Source organism: Gymnoscopelus microlampas, assembly GCF_963454915.1.
Source record: "Gymnoscopelus microlampas genome assembly, chromosome: 8".
Lineage (NCBI taxonomy): Eukaryota > Metazoa > Chordata > Actinopteri > Myctophiformes > Myctophidae > Gymnoscopelus > Gymnoscopelus microlampas.
Window position 1 is genome coordinate 18,166,427 of NC_139945.1, and position 24,270 is coordinate 18,190,696.

General features: G+C 41.3%; 1 protein-coding gene across 1 annotated transcript in view; it reads right to left on the minus strand.

Moving 5' to 3' along the window:
* The window catches only part of arap1 (ArfGAP with RhoGAP domain, ankyrin repeat and PH domain 1), a 136,089-nt gene that overhangs the window by 74,419 nt on the left and 37,400 nt on the right, over window positions 1-24,270 (minus strand). The window contains exons 2-6 of the mRNA XM_084064578.1: window positions 22,707-23,986; window positions 11,080-11,285; window positions 5,253-5,356; window positions 4,607-4,695; window positions 245-394 (exon numbers count right to left, since the gene is read on the minus strand). Of these exons, the coding sequence (XP_083920704.1) occupies window positions 245-394; window positions 4,607-4,695; window positions 5,253-5,356; window positions 11,080-11,285; window positions 22,707-23,905 (1,748 nt within the window). The 5' untranslated portion in view covers window positions 23,906-23,986. The remainder of the gene's footprint in view (window positions 1-244; window positions 395-4,606; window positions 4,696-5,252; window positions 5,357-11,079; window positions 11,286-22,706; window positions 23,987-24,270) is intronic.

Sequence of the window (24,270 nt, forward strand, 5' to 3'; positions counted from 1 at the left end):
ATAAACATGAAAATATATATATATATATTTTTTTAAATTCGAATATTAATTCTCATATTTGAATATACATATTTCCCCCATATTCGAGGAATATTTGAAATTCGAATATTAATTTACCAGCCCTACAACACAGTTGCATGTGTGTGTGTGTGTGTGTGTGTGTGTGTGTGTGTGTGTGTGTGTGTGTGTGTGTGTGTGTGTGTGTGTGTGTGTGTGTGTGTGCGTGCGTACTGTCCATCCATACCCCTGTGGTGGGTTCTTGTCCAGCCAGCCCATCTTCATAATGCTACACTGGCAGGAGTCTTCTTTAGTGGTGGAGGTCAGCCTGCCTGCAGTGGGCAGGTTGATGCTCCCTTGCGTTGTGTTGATGCGATAGTCGTCCCATACGTCAGTGCTGGAATGCACACGCATACGCACACGCACACACACACACACACACACACACACATACACACACACACAAACAGTGTAAGGGTCACAGTAAGGGTCAGCGTCCTGTTCACCTCGCATTCTATGGCAGTGGTTCTCAAAGTATGGTCCGGGACCCCCAGGGGTCCTTGGGGAGGGGGGGTCCCCAGTAAAATGTGTTAATATAGCATCACAGTCATTTTAACCACTTAATCAATATTTTATACTTTAATGGCGCGCTGTTAACTTGTACATCCTTTTGCACACCTACTGGGACGGGTGTATGGGAGCAGGCAGCTAAAATGAGACGGGGAAAAAGGGAGATCCCGCATATCGCATCGCCTTCACTTACAGCAAAAACTTTTTTTTTTTACCTGATAAGGGTCAGTTGGACTGACACGTTGTACTCGCAATAAAATACTATTTATTTTGCTGTGTTAAGTGAAGACAGTGTGTGGGATCTCCATTTTTCCCAGATTTTTTAAACACAAATCTTCTCTTCTGGGGGTGTCTGGCACAAAATATTTTCAAATGGGGGTCCACGGCCAAATACATATCATTTTGGGGTGCTTGATGTTTGACAACCACTGCTCTATGGTAGTGAAGGGCTGGATCGTGCCGTTACGGTGCGTTCAACACTGGTGACCTCCACGTATTGGTGAACTGGTGAGCACCATGTGTCAGTTAGAAAAAGAAGCGCACCGGTGACCCCTGTGTTTTTGATGTCTGTTTGGAGACCATTACAGCTATTATTTCAGCAATAGAGGATATGCGCATGCTTAACGTGAATGGCACATCGAGTGGCAAAGCGAGTGGCAAAGCAACATGCAAAGTGAGTTTAACATTGTTTAATGTTGTTTAATGCAATCAGATATGACTTTTCTGTTTGGATGCATGGGCTGTCAAGGCCAGAAAGTATTTTTTTGACACTCAGTAGGCATTCCTGCATAACTTCCGGGTTTGATGATGATGTCACACGCATATCCTCTATACAATAACAAAAAGATAGTTGAGGAACCAGCCATACGTACAACAGAGAGAGGACAATCCAGTTGCTGAAAATGGATTCTACGGTTGCACAACTGTCACACGTGTACAGTGACTAACAGATATTTCAAAACTCAACTGGATTGTGCGTTTCTCAGATCCTCTATTCTGACTTTGCAAATCTGTGCAACTTCAGCTGGAGTAAACCAGTCAGATTATGCGATTATTACACATAACCATACATACACATGAGCCATTGAGCCTGACCTTAACCCTTTAAGACCTGGAACTGTGTCATTTTTAGATTTGAGCTAAAAAGCATTATTTTACACTTTGGGCTATTCAAAAATAGCAGATATACAAGCTCATAGCGCGGCACCGAGTGCCGCGCTATGAGCTTGTAGATCTGCTATTTTTGAAAAATCGTGAAAATGTGTGCAAATCTTTGAATATATATATATTTTAAAGCGAACATTTTAACTCAAATCTTTGCTTCTGGGGGGTCCCTGGAACAACATATTTTGATGGGGGTCCGCGGCCAAATACATATCATTTTGGGGGTCGTTGACATGAAAAAGATTGAGAACCACTGCTATAGAAACATATGTTTTTCAGAAAACTCTTGAGATTTAGGAGACATGTAGAATCGGCTTCAGGTCTCAATGGGTTAACTAGTTTATAAATCGTCTCTGTCGGGTGGAAACCTCATATGTCCAAAACTGTTGCTTTTCAGGATTCAAAACACGTTGCTTGGCACCGCGTTTGGAGCTTGTGGATCTGCTACTTTTGATGCTTTTGTGTGACGCTGTAACATTGAATGAATGAATGAATGGTTTCACTTTTTTCACATCAAATCAAGTCAGCTCACACACAAAATCCAAAATCAATGACCGAAAAAAAGAACAGGCTGAAGCAAAAAGCTTATTCTTTGCCTATCCTTTACAATACTTAAAAACAAAATATATTTGAATATTAAAACAATCTTAAAATATGCTGCAAGATAAAAGAGGGAAAAAAGAAAGAATATGTTTTACTCAAAACTGTACGCCTGAATAATTTGACTTTTTAAGGCTTTTTTAAATCTCCCCTGAGATGTACACAACTTAAACCCATCACTAAGGCCATTCCATAGTAGAACTCCCAAAATTGAAACACATCTAGCTTTTACATTAGTTCTTGCTTTGTTACGTGTTTTAAAAATACATAACCCTCTTAAATTATACTTTCCTTTTCTTGGTTCAAAAAGACATTGAAGACAAACTGGTAGGCTTTTACTCTTAGCACGAAAAACTATCTCCAAGGTTTTTATGTACACCATATCTACACATTTTTATGTGCAGGACTTTATGAATAATGGATTTGTCGATTCAAGGTAACTAGCTTTGTTCATTATTCTAATAGCTCTTTTGCATGATACGTGCAGACGTGTGAGTCCATGCCGTTTTCATCACAAGTTGTCTGATGTCGTCAATCCCGTCACCACATGCTGCACTTTACGACGGCAGCACGAGGAAGTCGTATATGTAGAAGCTAATCTTAGATTAGTTTAGTGGTTTACCCACTAATGATTAAGACAAAACTATTAGCGACATGTGTCACACTTTGCAAATTCCTGGAAAATAAAGCATCATAAACTGCACATTCTTTAACCACTTAAACCCCATATGAGAGTTGCTTGTTTCCGTAAGGCAATGTGTCTGTGTTGCACCATGCACCATAAATAAACAGGGGAAACCCCATTTATTGTTTTACTTAGTATTTTATATTGGTTTACTGAGTGTACAGCACTTTGGTTCAACGCTGTAGTTGTGAGCTACGTTGTGTCGATCTGCTGTTTTCTGCGAAAGCCTCCCCCACGATAAGGATGCTGGGGTTTATAAGTGGTTAAAGCTCCATAACAAGGGGTCTGGCATGTTTAGCTCATTGATGATGACTCACAGTATACTTGACATTTACTGCAGATAATCTTCCAAAAAATACTGTAGTTTGTTGGACTTTTGTATTTTGAGTATGAAATTAACTTGCATAGACTTAAACTTGTTTGAAATGGGTAGTCTCAAAGTGGGTGCCGCGGCACCCTAGGGTGCCTTGACGCAAGCCCAGGGCTGCCTCAGAATACTTTGATAATATTTGGAATTTATCAATGTCACTTCAGTTTAACCACTAGACCCTCTATACTTAGTACAACAGACCTTAGTTAAACTGTACTTCCTGCGTTCTTTTTCAGTCTCTACAGTACACCAAGTCTCTTCACCAAAAATAGCAGATCTACAAGCTCACAACGCGTCACGTTGTGACGCGTTGTGAGCTTGTAGATCGGCTATTTTTAGTGAATGTTCCCGCCAGAATGGGAACGCTGGGGGTTTAAGTGGTTAAACGACAAGAATAAAAGTTATTTTCAGTCTGTCCTAATGGAAATGGAATATTCTCTCCAGTTTTCCTTGTGACGTACTGTATCTTTGGGGAAAAGATTTACATATTTACGGCCCATTAATATGACAAAAGGTGCTATAATGTAATCCAGGGGTGCCGTGGATGAAAAGGTTATTTACAGGGGTGACCCTGAGCCAAAAATGTTTGAGAACCACTGGTCTCTAGCATACAGTATCACTGCATGGTTAATCACAGTTGGAATTGTTGTGTTTTGATACATTTCAAAATGTGGATAGTTTTGAACAGTCTAGCCAGTGGCGTGCACAGACATTTTGAGGGGCAGGTGCTCAAGTAAATTATACGTTTTTTTGTTTACTTGGTCCGCTCTTTTTTCCCCTCTACACCTATACCTCTTTGACAAAAATAGCAGATCTACAAGCCCACAACGCCTCGCAGCGCGAGGCGTTGTGGGCTTGTGGGCTTGTGGGCTTGTAGATCGGCTATTTTTGTCAAAAGTTCTCCTCAGAAAAGGGATGCTAGGTTTCGAGTGGTTATGGTAAAAAGAAAAATCATATCACATAAAGATTTGGCGGACCCCCTGTAGTAACTCCGAGGACCCCCTAGGGGTCCCGGACCCCCTGTTGAAGACCCCTGCTGTAAACTGAAAAAAAAAAAAATATATATATTTTTTTTTCAAAAGGGCACTTCTGGTCAAGAGGGCAACGGGCAGGTGCTCTAGCACCACCTAGAGTCTATCTGTGCACGTCCCTGAGTCTAGCCGCCCCGTCATTGTTATTGTGATGTCTAATTAGAATCTAGTGTAAAGTATGAGACTCACTGGTCCTCATCGTCCAGTAACTCGTCGTCACTGCACAGAGAGTTGTACCGTCGCCCCGCCGTCTGCGCTGGCCGAGGCTGGAGCAGCTCCTATTGGACAAGACGGCTATAGTGTCACTCATGGCCAGTGGTGGGAAAAGTACTCAAATGTGTTACTTAAGCAAAAGCATCAATAATGCACTGTAGAAATACTCTGTTACCAGTAAAAGTCCGGAATTCAAAATTTAAAAGTACAAAAGTATTGGTATCAAAATGTACTTAAAATACCAAAAGTAAAAGTACTAAAATGTTTGAAAATAGCAGATCTACAAGTAGATCTGCTATTTTCAAATAGCCTATGTATAAAATAGGGCTAAAGTGGTTAATGTACGTTTCATAATATAATAATTTATATCTGAAAAGTAACTAGTAACTAAAGTTTTCAAATAATTGTAGTGGAGTAAAAGTACAATATTTGCCTCCGAGATGTAGTGGAGTAGAAGTAAAAGTATTGGAAATTTGAAATACTCGAGTAAAGTACAAATACCTAAAAAAAAGTACAGTACTTGTTCGTAGTAAATGTTCAACCACTGCTCATGGCACATACACACACACACAAAACTAAAAAAATGTAAATTAATGAAGAGGGAGAAAAGCGCCATGTATACCCTTACCGTGTCTTGTGGTATATTATTCATAGCACGGAGACTAGTGCAAACCTCTTCTGAATCTTCAAAGTCATCAGAACTGTCATCATCAAGAGAATCTGACCCTGAGAGAGAGAGAGAGAGAGAGAGAGAGAGAGAGAGAGAGAGAGAGAGAGAGAGAGAGAGAGAGAGAGAGAGAGAGAGAGAGAGAGAGAGAGAGAGAGAGAGAGAGAGAGAGAGAGAGAGAGAGAGAGAGAGAGAGAGAGAGAGAGAGAGAGAGAGAGAGAGAGAGAGAGAGAGAGAGAGAGAGAGAGAGAGACACAGAGAGAGAGAGAGAGAGAGAGACACAGAGAGAGACAGAGAGAGAGAGAGAGAGACAGAGAGAGAGAGAGAAGAGAGAGAGAGAGAGAAGAGAGAGAGAGAGAGAGAGAGAGAGAGAGAGAGAGACAGAGAGAGAGAGAGAGAGAGAGAGAGAGAGAGAGGAGATGGAAGATGGGTGGTCTATTATATTATTTAGCCTAGTCTTGTGTATCCAGATGTGTCGTAGATCTCCGCCTACCAATACAGCTGGTGACTTCTAAGTTAATGGGGGTGTAACAAAGTGATATTTTTTCGTTAAAGTAAGTGTTAAATTTATTATTCTGACAGTAAATCATAGCTAGTGTTTGTGTAGTAACATCCCATCTCTCCAGCTCTTTAGTAAACAAAATATTAGCAGCTTTGTGTGGAAACTGTTGGCACAACAACACACATTTTGTACACATGGGCATAAAAGGGACACAGATAGACAAATAGATACAGAGATTGGTAGATTTATAGAAATATATTTCTGGTCAACCGCCGAAATTCCCTGCTTGGCACATCACGCTGGTGGCTCCTCACATCACGCTGGTGGCTCCTCGCTCCTCGGTGAAGCACATGCCAAGTTTGAAATCAGACGTTTTTCAAGATTTCCGGGAGACAGATCAGACACACAGCCATTCCATGCAATTATAGACAGAATTCAGTGTCTAATGTGCACATTTTATGTACTATTTTACATTGCCGCAAAAGCACATTCCAGTCCACATTCACACAATGAGCTTAGCCCTTTAAGACGCATCTGTGTCATTTTAACACATTGTGTGCCAGGTGTTTATTAAAATAGGGTACGTTCAGTGCCTGCATTTCTTCCATCCACTTACGTTGATATGTTTCGTGCTGTAGAAGCCCCGGCGCGGAAGTGCATGTAAACAAAGCGTGCGTGCGAGACGGCGGAGGGTCCCGACTAACGCCTGGAACAATAATATTTTTAACGCGGTCCTCCATTGCAGAGTGATCAAAACGGCTCACTTCCACCACATTAAAAAGAAATGGAGATATTAAGCTTTTAGTCAAGGAGTTAACATTGGAGCGGCCGACCGGAAGGATTTTTGACATGGATCCACAGCCGGCCTCTCCTTCTCAGAGACTCCTTGGATAATCCCAAAGTTTCGTTAGAGCGCCCCACGTATAAAAAAATGTGGCACATGACGCATGGATTCTCAAAAACGGTCCAGACCGTTTATGGCACTCAATGTGTTAAGATTTCTTTGGCTATATAAAAATAGCAGATATACAAGCTCATAGCGCGGCACCGAGTGCAGCGCTATGAGCTTGTAGATCTGCAATTTTTTCTTTATCTTCTAAATCTTTTCAAATATCTTCTAAATCGTTCTAAGTTTTTTTTTCCTAAAGTTTTTCTTTTTCTTTTTTTACTTTTTTTACTTATGTTGCTATGGTATATTATCAATGGTTTCCAAACTTTTTTCATGTCAAAGACCCGCAAAATAATATGTATTTATCCGCGGACCCCCTCCCATCTAAAAATGTTTTGTTCCAGGGACCCCCAGAAGCAAAGATTTGAGTTAAAAATGTATATAAAAGATTTGCACCAATTTTCACGATTTTTCTAAAAAAAACAGCAGATATACAAGCTCACTGAGTGCCGTGCTATGAGCTTGTATATCTGCTATTTTTGAACGGCCTAAAAAATCTTAAAATGGACACACATGAGTTCCCTTCCCGGCCTTAAAGGGTTAAATGTATAGGAATTCAACAAGGAAATGGCAACCCAGGACCTAACTACTTTGCATAAGCATGTGTGCGTGGAGATTGCATGTGATGCCAGGTCAGCTGAACTAAAAATGGAAGTAGAGTATCATTGAAAACATGAGCTCAAGCATTTCCTTTTTTTGTGTTCTACTTTTAGTAGTATTGTTTTTATGAACCCATTAACTCTCTGAGTGCCAAAAACGAGTTATCCCGAGTTTTTTCTGAATGCCCTCAGTGCCAAGAACGAGTTATCCCTAGTTTAAAAAAACGTTTTTTTTTAGTTTATTTAAAATAATTTTCAGAACCCAAGATATCGTGATCTGAAGATTTGCTGCTCCATTCACTTCTTGTTTAACTTACTATTATTTTTTACTTTAAAAAAAATGCTGGCACAGTTTGAACATATTTTTTATTTCATTGTCACTGAGAGAGTTAAGACCGGGAAAGCATCTGTGATTTAAATTTTAACCACTTCAACCATTATTTTATCATTTGGCTATTCGAAAATAACAGATCTACATCTGTCGAGATATAGTGTGTGTGTGTGTGTGTGTGTGTGTGTGTGTGTGTGTGTGTGTGTGTGTGTGTGTGTGTGTGTGTGTGTGTGTGTGTGTGTGTGTGTGTGTGTGTACAGTTGGAGGTATGTTGATGGTATGTCCCAGTGTCATGTTGAACTTTGTGCAAATCTTTGAATACATATTTTCTAAAGCGAACATTTGTAACTCAAATCTTTGCTTCTGGGGAGGACCCTGGAACCAAATATTTTGAGTTGGGGGTCTGTGGCCAAATACATATAATGTTGGGGGGTCCTTGACATGAAAGAGTTTGAGAACCACTGATATTATAGCAACATAAGTTTTTTCAAAAGACTAGACAGGTCTACAAATGCCTTCTAAATCAGTAGTTCTGAAACGTTTTCGTGCCAAGGACCCCCAATTGATATGTATTTGGCCACGGACCCCCCCATCTGAAAATGCTTTTTGCCAGAGACCCCCCAGAAAGAGATGATTTGTGTTAACACTTTCAAGATTTTTCAAAAACGTTGTATATCAGCTATTTTTGACAACCACTGTTCTAAACCAATGTTCTAAATCCTAAGAGTTTTCAGAAAAACTAGTATATATAGCTAGCTAAACATCTAAAATGACACAGCTGATGCTTTCCCGGTTTTAATGGGTTAAACTTCAATGATGGAGCTTGAAATGACAAAGAATTTCACCCACTTTAGTTTGTTTTTTTACACACGACACCGGTAAACCTGTGATGCAGTGGTGGAAAGTAACTAAGTACATTTACTTAAGTACTGTACTTAAGTACAATTTTGAGATATTTGTACTTTACTTGAGTATTTCCAATTTCCAATACTTTTACTTCTACTCCACTACATCTCAGAGGCAGATATTGTACTTTTACTCCACTACATTTATTTGAAAGCTTTAGTTACTACTTACTCTTCAGATATAAATGATGATATTATAAAACATACATGAACCAACTTTAACCCTATTTTATACATAGGCTATTTGAAAATAGCAGATCTACAAGCTCACAACGCGTCGCATCGCGACGCGTTGTGAGCTTGTAGATCGGCTATTTTCAAATATTTAGTACTTTTACTTTTGGTACTTTAAGTACATTTTGATGCCAATACTTTTGTACTTTTACTCAAGTACATTTTTAATTCTGGACTTTTACTTGTAACAAAGTATTTTCATATCGCAGTATTGGTACTTTCACTTAAGTAAAGAATTTGAGTACTTTTCCCACCACAGGCTACATCACACTTTATTATCCTTATTATATATCGTTGCTGTAAGAAACCTCTTATCTCCATGTTCCAACTTTTTGTGTTTTCTCGTAATTTAACGCCCCTACTTGATCATACTACAGTCACACAAAAACAGCAGATCTACATTTGAATCCTATTATACCGTAGGGCTGTCAACTTTCCTCACAAATTATATTCGAATATTGGTCTTAAAAATTGGCAGATATTCAAATATATTCAAATATTATTATTATAAAAAAATATGATTTTTTTTTTACAAAAACAGTAAAACAATGTAGAGTGCTCGGATCCAATAAAACATCTTTTGTTTGTTTGTATAACTTGATACAAATAAACATTTAAAAAAAAACGTTTTTTTTTTTCTAAATATATATTAGAATATTAATTTTCATATTTGAATTATCGAATATACATATTTCCCCCATATTCGAGGAATATTCGAAATTCGAATATGTATTCACCAGCCCTATTATATCGTAGGTGATAATCAAAGCATGAAATCATCACCTTGCGATATTTCCAGAATGCTGAAATAGGTCGAGCCCGGTCAAAACATCAGACATTATTTGACTAGAAGCAGTCAGTCATGTCCTGTGAGTGACCTCGCTGTAGCAGGAGTGGGAAAGCAGCTGACTAAACGTCAACCAACCAGAAGCTCGCTGTGGTCTGAACTAGGCGTACACATGAAGGTCACATGGATGTTTCAAAAGTTTTTTTTACACCACACATTTACCAGAAAAAACACTATCGCTGTTGAGTGTGAACTCGGCGTAACACCTCACACAACCCCCCCCCCCCCCCCATGTCAGCAGATGTCATGCTCTGCCCAATATGTTTTATGGGTTCAAGTCAGGGGTTGAAAGATTTACTGTTTACAATGTAACTACCAAATCATTGGATACTGTCAACATAAATTGACATTTAAAGATTTTATTTGGATTTTACTTTGTTGCCCCCCCCCCCCCCCCCGGGGGGAAATTTGTCCTCATGCATTTAAGCCGCCATACTTAAGCCAGAGTTGTACTTGTTTGCGTGCCAGTGTCGCACAGCGAAAACAGCCGATCTACAAGCTCACGATGCGTTGCGTTGTGACAAATTGCGAGGCTTGTAGATCAGATATTTTCGGTGTACAACACCAGCCACGCAACTAAGCATAAATCACCCTTAAGGAGCAGTGAGCAGCCACTCCACTGCCAGCACTTATATGGACCAACTCCAGTTGTAAAGGACCATAGCAGTGTTAATGCATGTTCAGCTCATTGACTCAGACTCCTGAAAACTTGGCATCACTACAATTTTCCAACGGTTGTTTGTTTTCACCAGAGCCCTAATATTGTAGCTCAAACCTCCATGTGATAAGCCCACGTCATCGCCTGTTTCTACAGCTAATATTCACATCACTGTGTGTGATGATGTCATGGACATGTACATTTCTTTCCTAAAACCATTTTTTTTCTCCCACAGACTATTTTTAGCAAGACTTTTCTAAACAATCCGTGCCTTTAACTGCATTCAATACATTCAATAATGTAACTTTGACAAAGATAATAAAGGCAACAAAAGTTCACTGTGTTGGAATACCTACAGTCACAGCATCTCAAGGACATTTCAAGTCTCTGCGAGCTGATTTGCATACAATACTGAAATCAGCGGAAACCAATGGCTTCTCAGAAGGTCAGGAAAACAGAACATTTTCCAGCAGTAATGTAAAGTATACACAGGTATACAAATAAGTGTATAAAGTTTGAGTGGTTCATACATAGAGAAACCCTCTAGACTAACTGGACCCGAATTGTCTCTGTTCTCGGAACAGCTTTTTTTCCCAGTCTAATATAATTAGACTGGGAATTAGCATAGGACCACACATTTTTTGTGTTATCCTTTTAGCCTTAATGTCTGACTGTACCACATGCCGTTTACATTTCTGATTAATAAAGTATTCAATCAAATGGAAAAACGCTAAAAAGCAACGGATCAGTTACTCACGGGTGTCAGGCGGCGGCGGTGGAGGCTGGGGGGGAACCCTCCTGGCAGGCACGGCTGGCTGCACCTCACACAGCCCTCCTCCTCCTCCTCCTCCTCCTCCTCCTCCTCCTCCGGATGGCTGAGGGAGGTTCTCTGGTCCTCCTTGTGGCGTCCTGGCGGGCGGAGGCGGAGTCCGCTCGCTCTGCGCCTCATCGATTGGCTCCTCACTGGAGGAGGCGGCGAGGAGAAGAGGAGGAGGAGGAGGAGGAGGAGGAGGAGGAGGGGTGGTGGAAGGAGGAAGGGGAGAAGGAAAGGAGTCGTCGGTTACCATGGCGACGGGAGGCCGGGTGAAAAGCGAGCCGAACAGGCGGCTGATCCTATGCATCCTTTATCACTGGTACCGTCCGGACGCCCTTCTCCTCGCTCAGTGACGCTCTGCCTTGCTCATGCCGTGGTATATATATATATATATATATATATATATATATATATATATATATATATATATATAAATTATATATAATACATATATATATATATATAATATATATATAGCTTTCAAAATATATACATATATATATTTTTTTAAAAGCTCTGTGTATTAGTCAGTGGTGGAAAAAGTACTCAAATTCTTTACTTAAGTAAAAGTACCAATACTGCAATATAAAAAATACTCTGTTACAAGTAAAAGTTCAGAATTAAAAATGTACTTGAGTAAAAGTACGAAGGTATTGGCATCAAAATGTACTTGAAGTACCAAAAGTAAAAGTACTAAATATTTGAAAATAGCAGATCTACAAGCTCACAGCGCGTCGCGATGCGACGCGCTGTGAGCTTGTAGATCTGCTATTTTCAAATAGCCTTGGTATAAAATAGGGCTGAGGTGGTTAATGTATGTTTCATTATATCATCGTTTATATCTACAAAGTAACTAGTAACTAAAGTTTTCAAATAAATGCAGTGGAGTAAAAGTACAATATTTGCCTCTGAGATGTAGTGGAGTAGAGTAGAGTATATTTTAAATACTCAAGTAAAGTACAAATACCTCAAAATTGTACTTAAGTACAGTACTTAAGTAAAGGTACTTAGTTATTTTCCACCACTGGTATTAGTACATGATCTAACTCCTTAAAAGATCTTCAACTCCAGGCAGGTGCAACATAGTGAGTCAGATTACAAACGAGAGACAAACCAAGCAGCAGGGTCTATCACATTCACATGTGCTCTCTCTCAAACGCTAGCAAGATTCCTTCTTCTTTTGCAACTCTATCCTTTAGGTCCAGAGAATCCACGTACGCGCAGAGAAGCTGAAGAGAAAGTGCTTGTTAAGCGGCTAGCTAGCACTTAGGTAACCCCTGCCTTGATCCATATACCGCCGACCGCGTTGCTACACGAGTCCTGTGCCAAACTGGAACTAGCATTCAAGACACGTCCCAGGATTCCTGAGCCGTGCTGGAGAAACCTTTGAATGTCAGAGTGAAACTGTTTGTTCCTCTCTCTCTGTGCTCAGTCCCTATACGTTCCATCCCTCTCTCTCTATCTCTCTCTCTCTCTCTCTGTGACACTGGACAGCAAGTCTCAACCTGCCATGACACTGGGACATACCATCAACATACCTCCAACTGCACACACACACACACACACACACACACACACACACACACACGCACATCTACAGACTCATGACGCGTCATTTTCGGTATTAACAAAAACTTGTCACTAAACAGTAATAACTACACTGGAACCCCATTTCCTGAAAAGTAACGGTTTTGGATATACCGTACAAGGTTTCATAATGAAGGATGTATGTGATGAAGGCTTCATTACATGATTCACAGCTGAATGTAGGAGTGGACATGGTCCTGCTCTTTAATTACACGCTATTGTGAAAGTTCCCTTTTTCCTCTCCTGTCTATTTCCTTCTGTTTTCAAACAATGAGAATAAAATGGGCTGTTGAGACCAAACCAAACAGAACACAAACACAATACATTGGCATGCATAGAGTGTCTATGTTATTGGCAAAGTTGAATATCATTTTATGTTATACTATTTTCAAATACATTTCATGTTTTGGTTAAGCCTCTTTGGTGTGGGACAAGGGACAACAGAAAGACCACCAGAAGTTTAGAAAAGGAATACTGAAAAACAATATCTGAAAGTGATCTTTGATGTAGAACTTACTTCACCTAGAACTGTCCACCTGGTTAAAACAAATAAATATAAACTTAAGAACTATGCAAACGGCTCTGTCTTACAACATCCAGAATAGTGACTGTAGTTTGTTTTTGGAATATTAACTAAGTTGGTGTGGGCACGAAGCTGAACTCTTGAGAATGCAGGGTAAGTTTGCCAAGTACATTATAAGTCACTATGTGTCAATCTTACATCCCTGTTCTGTTGTTAGTCTCTGAAACGCTGCTGAGTGACTAGTTAGACTAGACTAGTTTCACTTTCTGTCATCATTCAAGCTAGCAATACCACTTCATGGTAGTTGACAAGAAAAAACTACATTTCCTGGTGACTGCTAAAATGTTTGTTTTTTTACATATATATATTACGATTTTAAGCAGTACACAAGTGTACAGTACATTGTAAGTCTACAGACACCTCACATAATAAACAGGTTCACAGTATACTGTAGACCCTAGATTCTAGGGTCTAGTAGACCTACTGTACAGATCCCTCACATAACTACAGTAGATCTGTTTTCATGAGCCTGTGTTCCAAACCAAGAGACTATTGAAAACATTCAAGCCCCCAGGTAGGTTTTTTTCTTTACTGGTCTCTGGTATTTTAGGTCAAAACTAGGCCTTTTTTACTGTTGCTTTTCTCTCTTCTGTTTGTACCCCTTTAGTTATGTTTGCTTGTTTTCTGTATGGGCACTAGGGATGGAAATTAGCATTCTTGCTAAATCTGGCGTATTTATTGTATGTGGTGTTCATTAATATGTGCTGTCCCCCCCAAATTAAACGTATAAATAGTTCTTCATTCGTGCAATTACATTTTACTGACTTTGTAAAAGCTGAGAATTGTGTATGAGACCAAAGAATGTCAAACACCTTAGTACTGCTACTGATGATGACATTAGACCTACTATTCTACCTCTCTGTACAAAACAATGAAAAGTAAATGTAAGTGTAAGGCTAAGAGCAAAATATTTGTTATGCAGAAATTACTCAACGAATTAAGTAATTATAGCAAAACAGTTAAGCAACGTACAGTATTCAATAATAAAATAATGACAAAAACAATAATAGCACCCTTAAATCGACAGCAACTCTCTTGCGACTGCAGTAGCCAACTTTGGAGAAATGAGAAATGAGCAGGGGAAAAAATCCAGAGTCCTCTTGTTCTGAGACCGAGTCAAGACCTGGAGAAATTGCAGGCGAGACCGGACTTGAGACCGAGAATGGTCTGGAGTACTACAGCCCTCCACCCAGCTAGCTATGAGCTGAGCAGTATTCATTGTAATAAGCTGTATAGAATACTTAAAATGAAGAGGAAATTGAACATTTGACACGTTTCCTCCCCATTTACACAGGAGATGGGGATCTACACAGGAGATGGGGGGAGGGCCATTATCCACCTACTATATTTAACCTGCTCTAACTCCTGCCAGCCAACGGACGTCATGTGGTTTAAGAAACAATGACCCTTCCTTTCTACTCCTATGTGAGCCATTAACCTTAATGGCATGTACATATTGTATTCCCATTTTGCTCTCTCACACACACACACACACACACACACACACACACACACACACACACACACACACACACACACACACACACACACACACACACACACACACACACACACACACACACACACACACACACACACACACACACACACACACACACGCGCCAATGTGTTGTGTTTGGTTTGGTCTCAAGCTAAAAAGACAGACTTGCTGTGTTAGATTAGATTTAGTACAGAATTCTACACCTGTCTAGGTGGGGAGATGACGAGAGAGTGGACCCCATCTCTGAATAGTAATTCTCACATTCTCTCCTTTAGGATAGCTGCCGAAATAACAGTGAAATTAAGCTGTTCCTCATTTTGCTTGGGACCCCCTGGAAGCCCCTGGAGGACCCATATGGGTCTCTACTTAGTCTACTGTACACTACCGCTGCTACCGTATCTGAAAAGCACCACAGATCAAGATCACTTGGTATCATCAGAAGAATCAGGGGCTTGGTTCATCAGGCTTGCCTCTTAACCCTTTACTACGGTTTCATTTATCCATATCTCATTTACTGCAATATTGTCTGGGCAAGCCAGGGGCGTCACGGCCATTCACTGTGCGTACGACGCGACACCCTCACTCTCACAGATCTGTGATTTCTTACCCCCCACTTTTTGGAAAAATAAATAATAATAATAATGTTTTGATAATAAAATGGGTAAAATCAGGCAAAAATAAGAATTAAATAACCTAACCCTCACCCTAAAACCGAAATAAAGTAACCAAAACACGAAAAAAAAGTAACAAAATCTGCCCAAAAAACGCAACATTTTGAAAATACAGAATTTGTTTACATTTGACAGTTGCAAATGTTTTTCACACTTTTTCAAAAATAGCAGATCTACAAGCTCATAGCGCGGAACTCGGTGCCGCGCTATGAGCTTGTAGATCTGCTATTTTTGAATAGCCAAAGTGTAAAGTAAGGGGTATAGTCCACCGAAAGTCCATCCCCCCCACCTTCTGAGAGCCTGTGACGTCCCTGGGGCAAGCACATGTCTATCTCATTTACACAAATGACTCATTACTCAAAATGACATTTGTAAGAATAGCTACTTCTTCTAACCATTTGGCTCCATCTGCAGCTCTGTTTAAAAAACTAAATGTATTGTCTATCTACTTCTGCATACACAACGGACACAGACACACATTCACACAGTGGTGGAAAGTAACTAAGTACATTTACTTAAGTACTGTACTTAAGTACAATTTTTAGGTATTTGTACTTTACTTGAGTATTTCCAATTTCCAATACTTTTACTTCTACTCCACTACATCTCAGAGGCAAATATTGTACTTTTACTCCACTACTATTATTTGAAAACTCTAGTTACTAGTTACTTTTCAGATATATATTATGATATTATGAAACATACATGAACCATTTTAGTCCAATTTTATACGTAGGCTATTTGAAAATAGCAGATCTACAAGCTCACAGCGCGGCACTGAGTGCCGCACTACGAACTTTGCACAAACAATTTGTCAAGAAAATAGCAGATATACAAGCTCATAGCACGTCATCGTTGTACAATGAAGTATATAGGGTTTAAGCCACCAGCTGAGCAGATTTACCAAAAAAATATAACCCTTGTGCTAGGGGATTTTGTGATTTTGTTCCCTTTACTAATAACCAAGAGCCTGGACGGAATTCACATTTCCATGTGTCTTCTGCAGACCTGGTTTACTAGGCTAAATAATCTAGCCTCTCCAAAGCCTATATGGATTGATTCAGTCCAGTATGAGAAATAATACAGTTTGCACACTGCAGACACCCCATGTTACACTCTTCAATGCTCCATAGAATGACTGACATTTAGTTTATATCACACAAAAAAATACAATAAAAATAAATATATAATGAAGAACTTATTCAAAATGTGTGAGTGTAGTGCTTACAGACAGATACAAGTATATACGTTCAACCCAGAACCAAAGTGACATGGTCTCTGGGTCTCAAATCACTGTATGTTCATCTTAATCGTAATCTAAAACGTTAATAACATATAGCCTAACAAGGAAACTGATGATAACTGTACCTCATGGTGTTTTCATAGAAGATGAAAGGTATGCAGTATGACAACCACACAAATACATCAGTGTGAAAGACAGGCTTCCTCGTTTGAAACATCAACACAGACACACACACACACACACACACACACACACACACACACACACACACACACACACACACACACACACACACACACACACACACACACACACACACACACACACACACACACACAGACACAGACACACACAGACACAGAGAGAGAGAGAGAGAGAGAGAGATAAGGCTGTCTTACCTGTCTTCCTAGCATGTTCCCAAGGTGTCTGCTTTCACGGAGCAATGACACACACACACACACACACACACACACACACACAAACACACACACATGCTATATAGACACATACACACAACACAGTGGTGTGAAAAATCTAATGTGATCGGAAACGACAGCCTTACTTAGAAGAAGGGGAGGGGACAAAGTCGACAAACGAGGAAACACATTTTCACTGTGTTTGTGTGCTTGTCACACTGCTAAAGGTTGACAGTCAAGCTGCTTGCTGACTGCATTGTCTCTACAATGCGAAAGGCCCTTTGTTTTCACTCGCCACTCACATCACACACAGAGTTACGGATGACGCGAACGAAACAGAGAGACATAAACAGTGAACTTAGTTCAACCAGCTGTCAAGGTTTCAGTGCTTGAACTAAGCTCAAGTATAGATAGGAGTGAGTGTGTCTCTAACCTGTGGACTGTTTAATTGCACTTGTCGGTGTGTATTTGTTTTGTTGTCTGTTATTATTTTCTTTGTGAGTGTTGTCTGTTTTTTGTTTTGTTTTGTTTGGATGTTGTTTATATCTTACTCTCACTGTTTGGAGATACTCTGTTTATTTGCCTATTTGCCTAAATGTCTGTACTACCTATGAGTAAAATAACAAAAACGAATAAACAAAACGTTTAAAAAAATAATTAAAAAATTGCACTTGTCGGTTTTGTTTTGACAATAAAGTCAGCAGTGTGACACACACTCATTATATGTAATCTGTATGTGTAGTTGTATATATACAGTGTATATATACTGTGTGTGTGTGTGTGTGTGTGTGTGTGTGTGTGTGTGTGTGTGTGTGTGTGTGTGTGTGTGTGTGTGTGTGTGTGTGTGTGTGTGTGTGTGTGTGTGTGTGTGTGTGTGTGTGTGTGCGTGCGTGCGGGTTGTGTATCTCTGGGAGTTGTAAAAGTGGAACCAAAGACGTCACTAGACTGCTGGATGTTTTGCTTTCTTTTTGACAGTTTGTCAGATTCCGGAAGAGTCTCAGGGTCACTGGGTCCTGCTCTGCCACATTCACTGCTCAGAAAAACAACAAGACATCCGCTGCATTTCACCATTTTGGCCAGCAGATGGCAGCATCAGCTGCTAAAAAAAGCAAGATGAATAGAGCAACCAGTGACACAGAGAGGTTTAAACAAACACCCATGACTGTCATTTTTTGGCTATTTCTAATTTCTATTTCTTAGTTTTTCCAGAATTGTGTAAGGTACTGACTGTATACACATGCTGGTGCTGATGACGTTCATAGGAAGTCACAGCCCATACTGACCATATCATGATGATGTCACTGCAACAACAAACGTACTTTCAGGTGGAAAACGCTGACACCACCACACTGGGGCAGTAAGGTTATTAGGGTTACTAGACCATACCCGGTCGGCGCAGCGCATCCGTGGGGGGATATGCGCACATGATCTGGCAACCCGGGAGGCAGTTCGTCCCATAGCTGGGCAGGCCCGTAACCATGTCGACATTGTTTGACACATAAACGCTAATAAGAAGCTGAGATTTGATGAAATTGAAAAACGGGCTTCACAGTTGCGTTCAGATGGTAATGGTCAATGGCTGTGTGCAAAATCAGAGCAATTGCTCCAGCCACTGAGGAGAACCGGGTAGCTTCACTCACGTACTCACGTACTCACGTACTCACCTACTCACCACTACAGACAGAGGTTACTAGAATTATAGTAGGATACGGTAAGGCTCTGCAGGAGGCTGGCTCCTCTATAAGAGGGCTGTTGGGTGTAGTAGCATATATGGGTACGAGGACAACAGCCTCTACAGAGCTGTGGAAGAACCATAAAGGCCAACGTCGAGACCAAAGAACAAGCTTGAAACAATGTCTAAATTTGGAGTGACACATCATAGATATGTCGATGACTGACGTCATAGTCAGATAATTGACTTCACAGGCTGGCCACATGCAGTCTGAGGTCCACACTGGAGCCACGCAATTCCCATGTGGATCCTGATATCCTGGTATCCACATTTCTTATCATAAGATTAATCAACCATTTACTTCATACCAGGAATTGAAGGAAACGCCTGCAGGCGTTACATGGTAAATGGTGCCTTTATATAGAGTACAGGCGTCCTGACATCACTCGTTCATCCCCTGGTTCGTAAAGTCATTTCTCTATGGAGAATAACATTGGGTCATCTTAGAATCGTCTCATATAAGAATTGTCAATTGTGGTCCAAAAATAAACAAACTGTCTCGGCGACATTGTCAGGGAGGAGGTTCTGTATAAGGATAAGGATAATTCCTTTTAACAGGTCGTTCATGAAAGTCCTTGCGGTCTTGTTTCCAATGAGAACCTGTGAGCAATTAGGGGTTAAGAGTCTTGCTCAGGGACAAATTTCATTTCATCGACACATATGCTGACATGGCCTGGAATCGAAAAAATTTTACTAATTCGACGGAAGTAACATTATCGTTTTCTCACCGTCAGTTGATGCTTCATATCCATATGAGTCAAACCGCCGGGATCATTTGTTTATTTTTGGAACACAGTTCTTATTTGACACGATATTAAAGATGTCTATGGGAATTCAGAACGGGGGTGGAAAACCGCGAACCAGGTAGGATGTGTAAATTACGTCAGACTTCGGTGCTCTACAGCGCCTTTATCCAAGGCGCTTTGCAAAGATTGTGCATTACATTCACCCATTCACGGCGGACGAAACCATGCAAGGCACCAACCTGCTCATCGGGGGATATTAGGGGTTCAGCGTCTTGCTCAAGGACACTTCCGACACCAACTCTGGGGGAGTTCGGGATCGAACTGGGAACCTTTTCGGTTCCCAAGCGGCTGCTCTACCTCCTGAGCCACTGCCGCCCCTTAGTACCCTGTAAGTAACTACTTGCAGAAACCTCACTCTAACCAACACACTTTTCACACATGCTTTTCCTGCTCCTCAACATGTGCGTCACCAGTGGTGGAAAAAGTACTCAAATTCTTTACTTAAGTAAAAGTACCAATACTGCAAAATAAAAATACTCTGTTACAAGTAAAAGTCCAGAATTCAAAATATACTTGAGTAAAAGTACAAAAGTATTGGCATCAAAATGTACTTAAAGTACCAAAAGTAAAAGTACTGAATATTTGAAAATAGACGATCTACAAGCTCACAACGCGTCGCATCGCGACGCGTTGTGAGCTTGTAGATCTGCTATTTTCAAATAGCCTATGTATAAAATAGGGCTAAAGTGGTTAATCTATGTTTCATAATATCATAGTTTATATCTGAAAAGTAACTAGTAACTAAAGTTTTCAAATAATTGTAGTGTAGTAAAAGTACAATATTTGCCTCTGAGATGTAGTGGAGTAGAAGTAAAAGTATTGGAAATTGGATATACTCAAGTAAAGTACAAATATCTCAAAATTGTACTTAAGTACAGTAGTTAAGTAAATGTACTTAGTTACTTTCCACCACTGTGCGTCACACTTTATGCTCAGGTACTGTACAATTCTTCAGAAAGAAGCGCACCGCCTACGTAGATGCAATGTGGTGAGAAAGCAGAGCTCATGACCCTGATGCTAGACATGAGGGTGTGGAGGGCAGCGATACACACACACACACACACACACACACACACACCAGCGGTGGAAAAAGTACTCAAAAAGTTAAAGTATCAATACTGCAATGTAGAAATACTCTGTTAGAACTAAAGGTCAGAAATTCAGAATTTACTTGAGTAAAAGTACAAAAGTATTGGTATTAAAGTACCAAAGTAGAAAGTACTCATTATGTAGAATGTCCCATTTCACAAGTTTTAAAACGTATAAAATGTATAAAAATCTTTAGAAAATAGCAGATCTTCAAGCTCACAATGCGTCGCATCTCGACACATTGTGAGCTTGAAGATCGGCTATTTTCAAATGGCCAAAATGTATGCAAAGTTGAAGTGGGTAATGTATCTTTTGTAATAATAATCAAATCTACAAAGTAACTCGTAACTAAAGTTTTCAAATAATTGCAGTGTAAAAGTATGATATTTGCTTCTGAGATGTAGTGGAGTAGCAGTAAAAGTACTGCAAATTAGAAATACTCCAGTAAAGTAAAAAATACCTCAAAATTGTACTTAAGTACAGTACTTTAGTAAATGTACTCAGTTGCTTTACACCACTGACACACACACACACACACACACGCAAAAACAAGCCCGCTACAAATACATATCCCTCCCACCAACGTATTTTGAACCTTATTTGCATTAAAGTACAAGAGTGCAGTATTTATGTTCATAAATAACCTGTCTATGGGGGAAATGAACAGGACTTATCATTTTGACCATAAAGCAGGAGGGACAGTGTAAGAGATGATTTCACACATCATTTAGTAGATTTAAAAAACATATTTTGCCATCATCCATGCATCGGATATTTGTCAAACATAAGGATCTCTAATAATAATAAACTTTATTTTTAGTCAAAGCTAACAGACTTTAGTGTCATACAGTGACGGTGATATCCAAGCACTCTGAGCTATAGACACACACACACACACACACACACACACACTACAAATGTCACGCCCACTTTTGAGACTCGAGGTCCGTGAGAACTATGAGCTGCAGCTGCCAATGCATTCCCTATGAGAGGATAGGAGAGTTAGCCTACTTTTAAAATATTCCTACATTAACTGGAGACGATATCGATTTAAATAAAAATATGTTTCCAAATGTATGGAGTGTCGTTGTCAACATATCTTCTTGTTTTCTTAATAGTTGATGTGTTTCACATTTAATTTGCCACTTTAATGGATTACCCATAAGCCATAATGTTAACACGCAGAGGGTAGACGGCAGACAGACATGTTGTTGCGTCAACCTTGAAGAGGAGAATTCTCATCCCAATCCCGACTGACTTTGTTCATGTCTATATTTTGAACATCTCATAGGCTTATATTAATTTTCTACCTACCGTGGAGCTCCGGCGGTACATGAAAAATTAAAACGTGTGGGTTTACTGCTGTTGTATTAACTTGCCTGAATGTGAGTTAGGGAAATAACCCAACTAAATGGAGGAGTGACATATCCCGACATTTTGAACTACTTAGTGAATTCTCCAGGATAGTATTAATATACAAATAGTCTTGCAAGATGCTGTTTGGATAATTGTCCAAAATAAATAGCCTATAAAAATTATACATGAGAGACACAAACGTATCTGAAAACCTCAAGGGATGCGTCCGTGACATATATACCATGCGACCACTTAAACCTTAGATTTCAGATGCTAGAACTTTTGACATACTGATAGAGTATATTATAGTATATTGTGGGTAGTATATCGAGATGACAGATATGGGACATTAAAAGGGATAAATTAAACAAATGGGACAGTTTATTAGAAAACAAAAAAAAAACGCTACAGCCTCAGTAGTTAACCAGTGAAATGACGGTATTTTACAATGCCTCTCATAGTGATTGCATTGAGAGCTGCAGTTCATCGTTCTAACGGACCTTGAGTAGCGGCGCTGACTCAAAAGTGGGCGTGAATTTGTAGGCGTCAGCCCGTGTGTGTCTATATGGCTAACGATGTGTCTTACCTGTGACTGGGCGTGGTCCTCGGAGGGGGATCCCTGGGGGGCCGGCGGGGGACGGGCGGAGCGCCTCTAGGCCCCGCCCCTATCTTGGGGGGAAGAGGTGGGGCCGGTCTGTCGTCGCCAGGCTCAGCTGAGGATGAGGAGGAGAAGGACGAAGTGGAAGAAGAGAGGGAGGCCGTGGGGGAAATGGGGGAGAACTTTCCCTCTCCTGCCCCCTGCTGGGCAGAGGGGGGGAAGACGGCCAGTGTGTCGGGTCGTCGTTGGGGCGAGGAAGGCGAGGCCGCGGAGGGGAAGCTAGGGAGCGAGAGAGGGGTGTGGGTGTGGGTGGGGGTGGGGGTGGGGGCGGGGTTGGCGGGGGTGACAGGGGTCCTGCGGGGTCTTACCGGTGTTTGAGTACTGGTTCCGGCCGGTACCGGCGAGGCGTTTGCGGGCACCGCGAGAGAGGGAGCAAGAGCCGGGGTGAAGCGCTGCGGGGGGCAGTTGGGGGTGCTCCGTGGTGGGATGGGGGGGCACTCGGAGCCGGAGGGCACGATGTGGTTGGGGGGTTGTGCGTCCGTCGGGGACGCGGAGAGATATCTAGTCCTTGATTTAGGAACCGGCCTCACCTGGTCTACACTCGCCCCTCCTCCCTCGGCGCCCTCTGCCTCCTTTCCTCTGGGGGCGCTGCGTCTCTCTCTGGGCGTAGGCCTCGTCTCCCTGACCTCCTCGCCCTCTGTGCCCTCCTCCTCCTCCTTCAGCCTGGGGACCAGTCTGTCCCTGGGCATGGGCCTGTCCCTCTCTCCTCCAGCCCCTTCCTTTCTCTCCTTCCTCTCCCTGGGGACGGGTCTCTCTCGCCCGCCCGGCGGCTTCGGTACGGTTCTCTCTCGCCGCAGGGCTCTGACAGGCTCCGGGCGCTCTCCCTTGGAGCAGCCCTCCTCCGCTCTCTCCGTGGGCGTGTGTTGGGGCTCCGTGTCAGGATCGGTAGGGAGGTGCGGGTCCAGGTGGGACGCTCCGTGCTGGCTGGCCTTCTTCTGCAGGCTGGCCAGGATACGCTTCTGGTGTCCCGGGAGGTTGACCCCCATCCTGTCCAGCTGATCGGTGGTCAGGCTCTGACACTCCTGGAACGTTGCCAGTCCGGCGTCTCGGAAAGCCTTGTGGTACTGTTCCAGACGCAGCACACAGAGCCAGTCCCACACAGACGCGCAGGTGTCGGTGTCCGACATCGTTTGTGTGTCGTCTGTGTGTGTGTGTGTGTGAGCGTGCAAGTGTGTATGCGGGAAATGTCAGATCATGGCTCAAACAACCTGTGGAAGACAAAAAAAAGAGAAAAAAATATTGTTGGTTAAATACTGTGAAACACTGTAATATTAACCACTTTTATACGAGGTACGATGGGTGACACACGCCGAATATGCGTGTACAGTAGGTTGTAGATCGGCTATGTTTTACTAATGACATGACCAACACAGGGAAGCCACATTGGTAAAACTCTAAATCTATCTAAGCTTGGAAACACAAAACTACTGTAGGTACGACAAGCTCAGTTACACCCTGGATGCAGCCGACGACTTAATTCTATTTGTCTTCA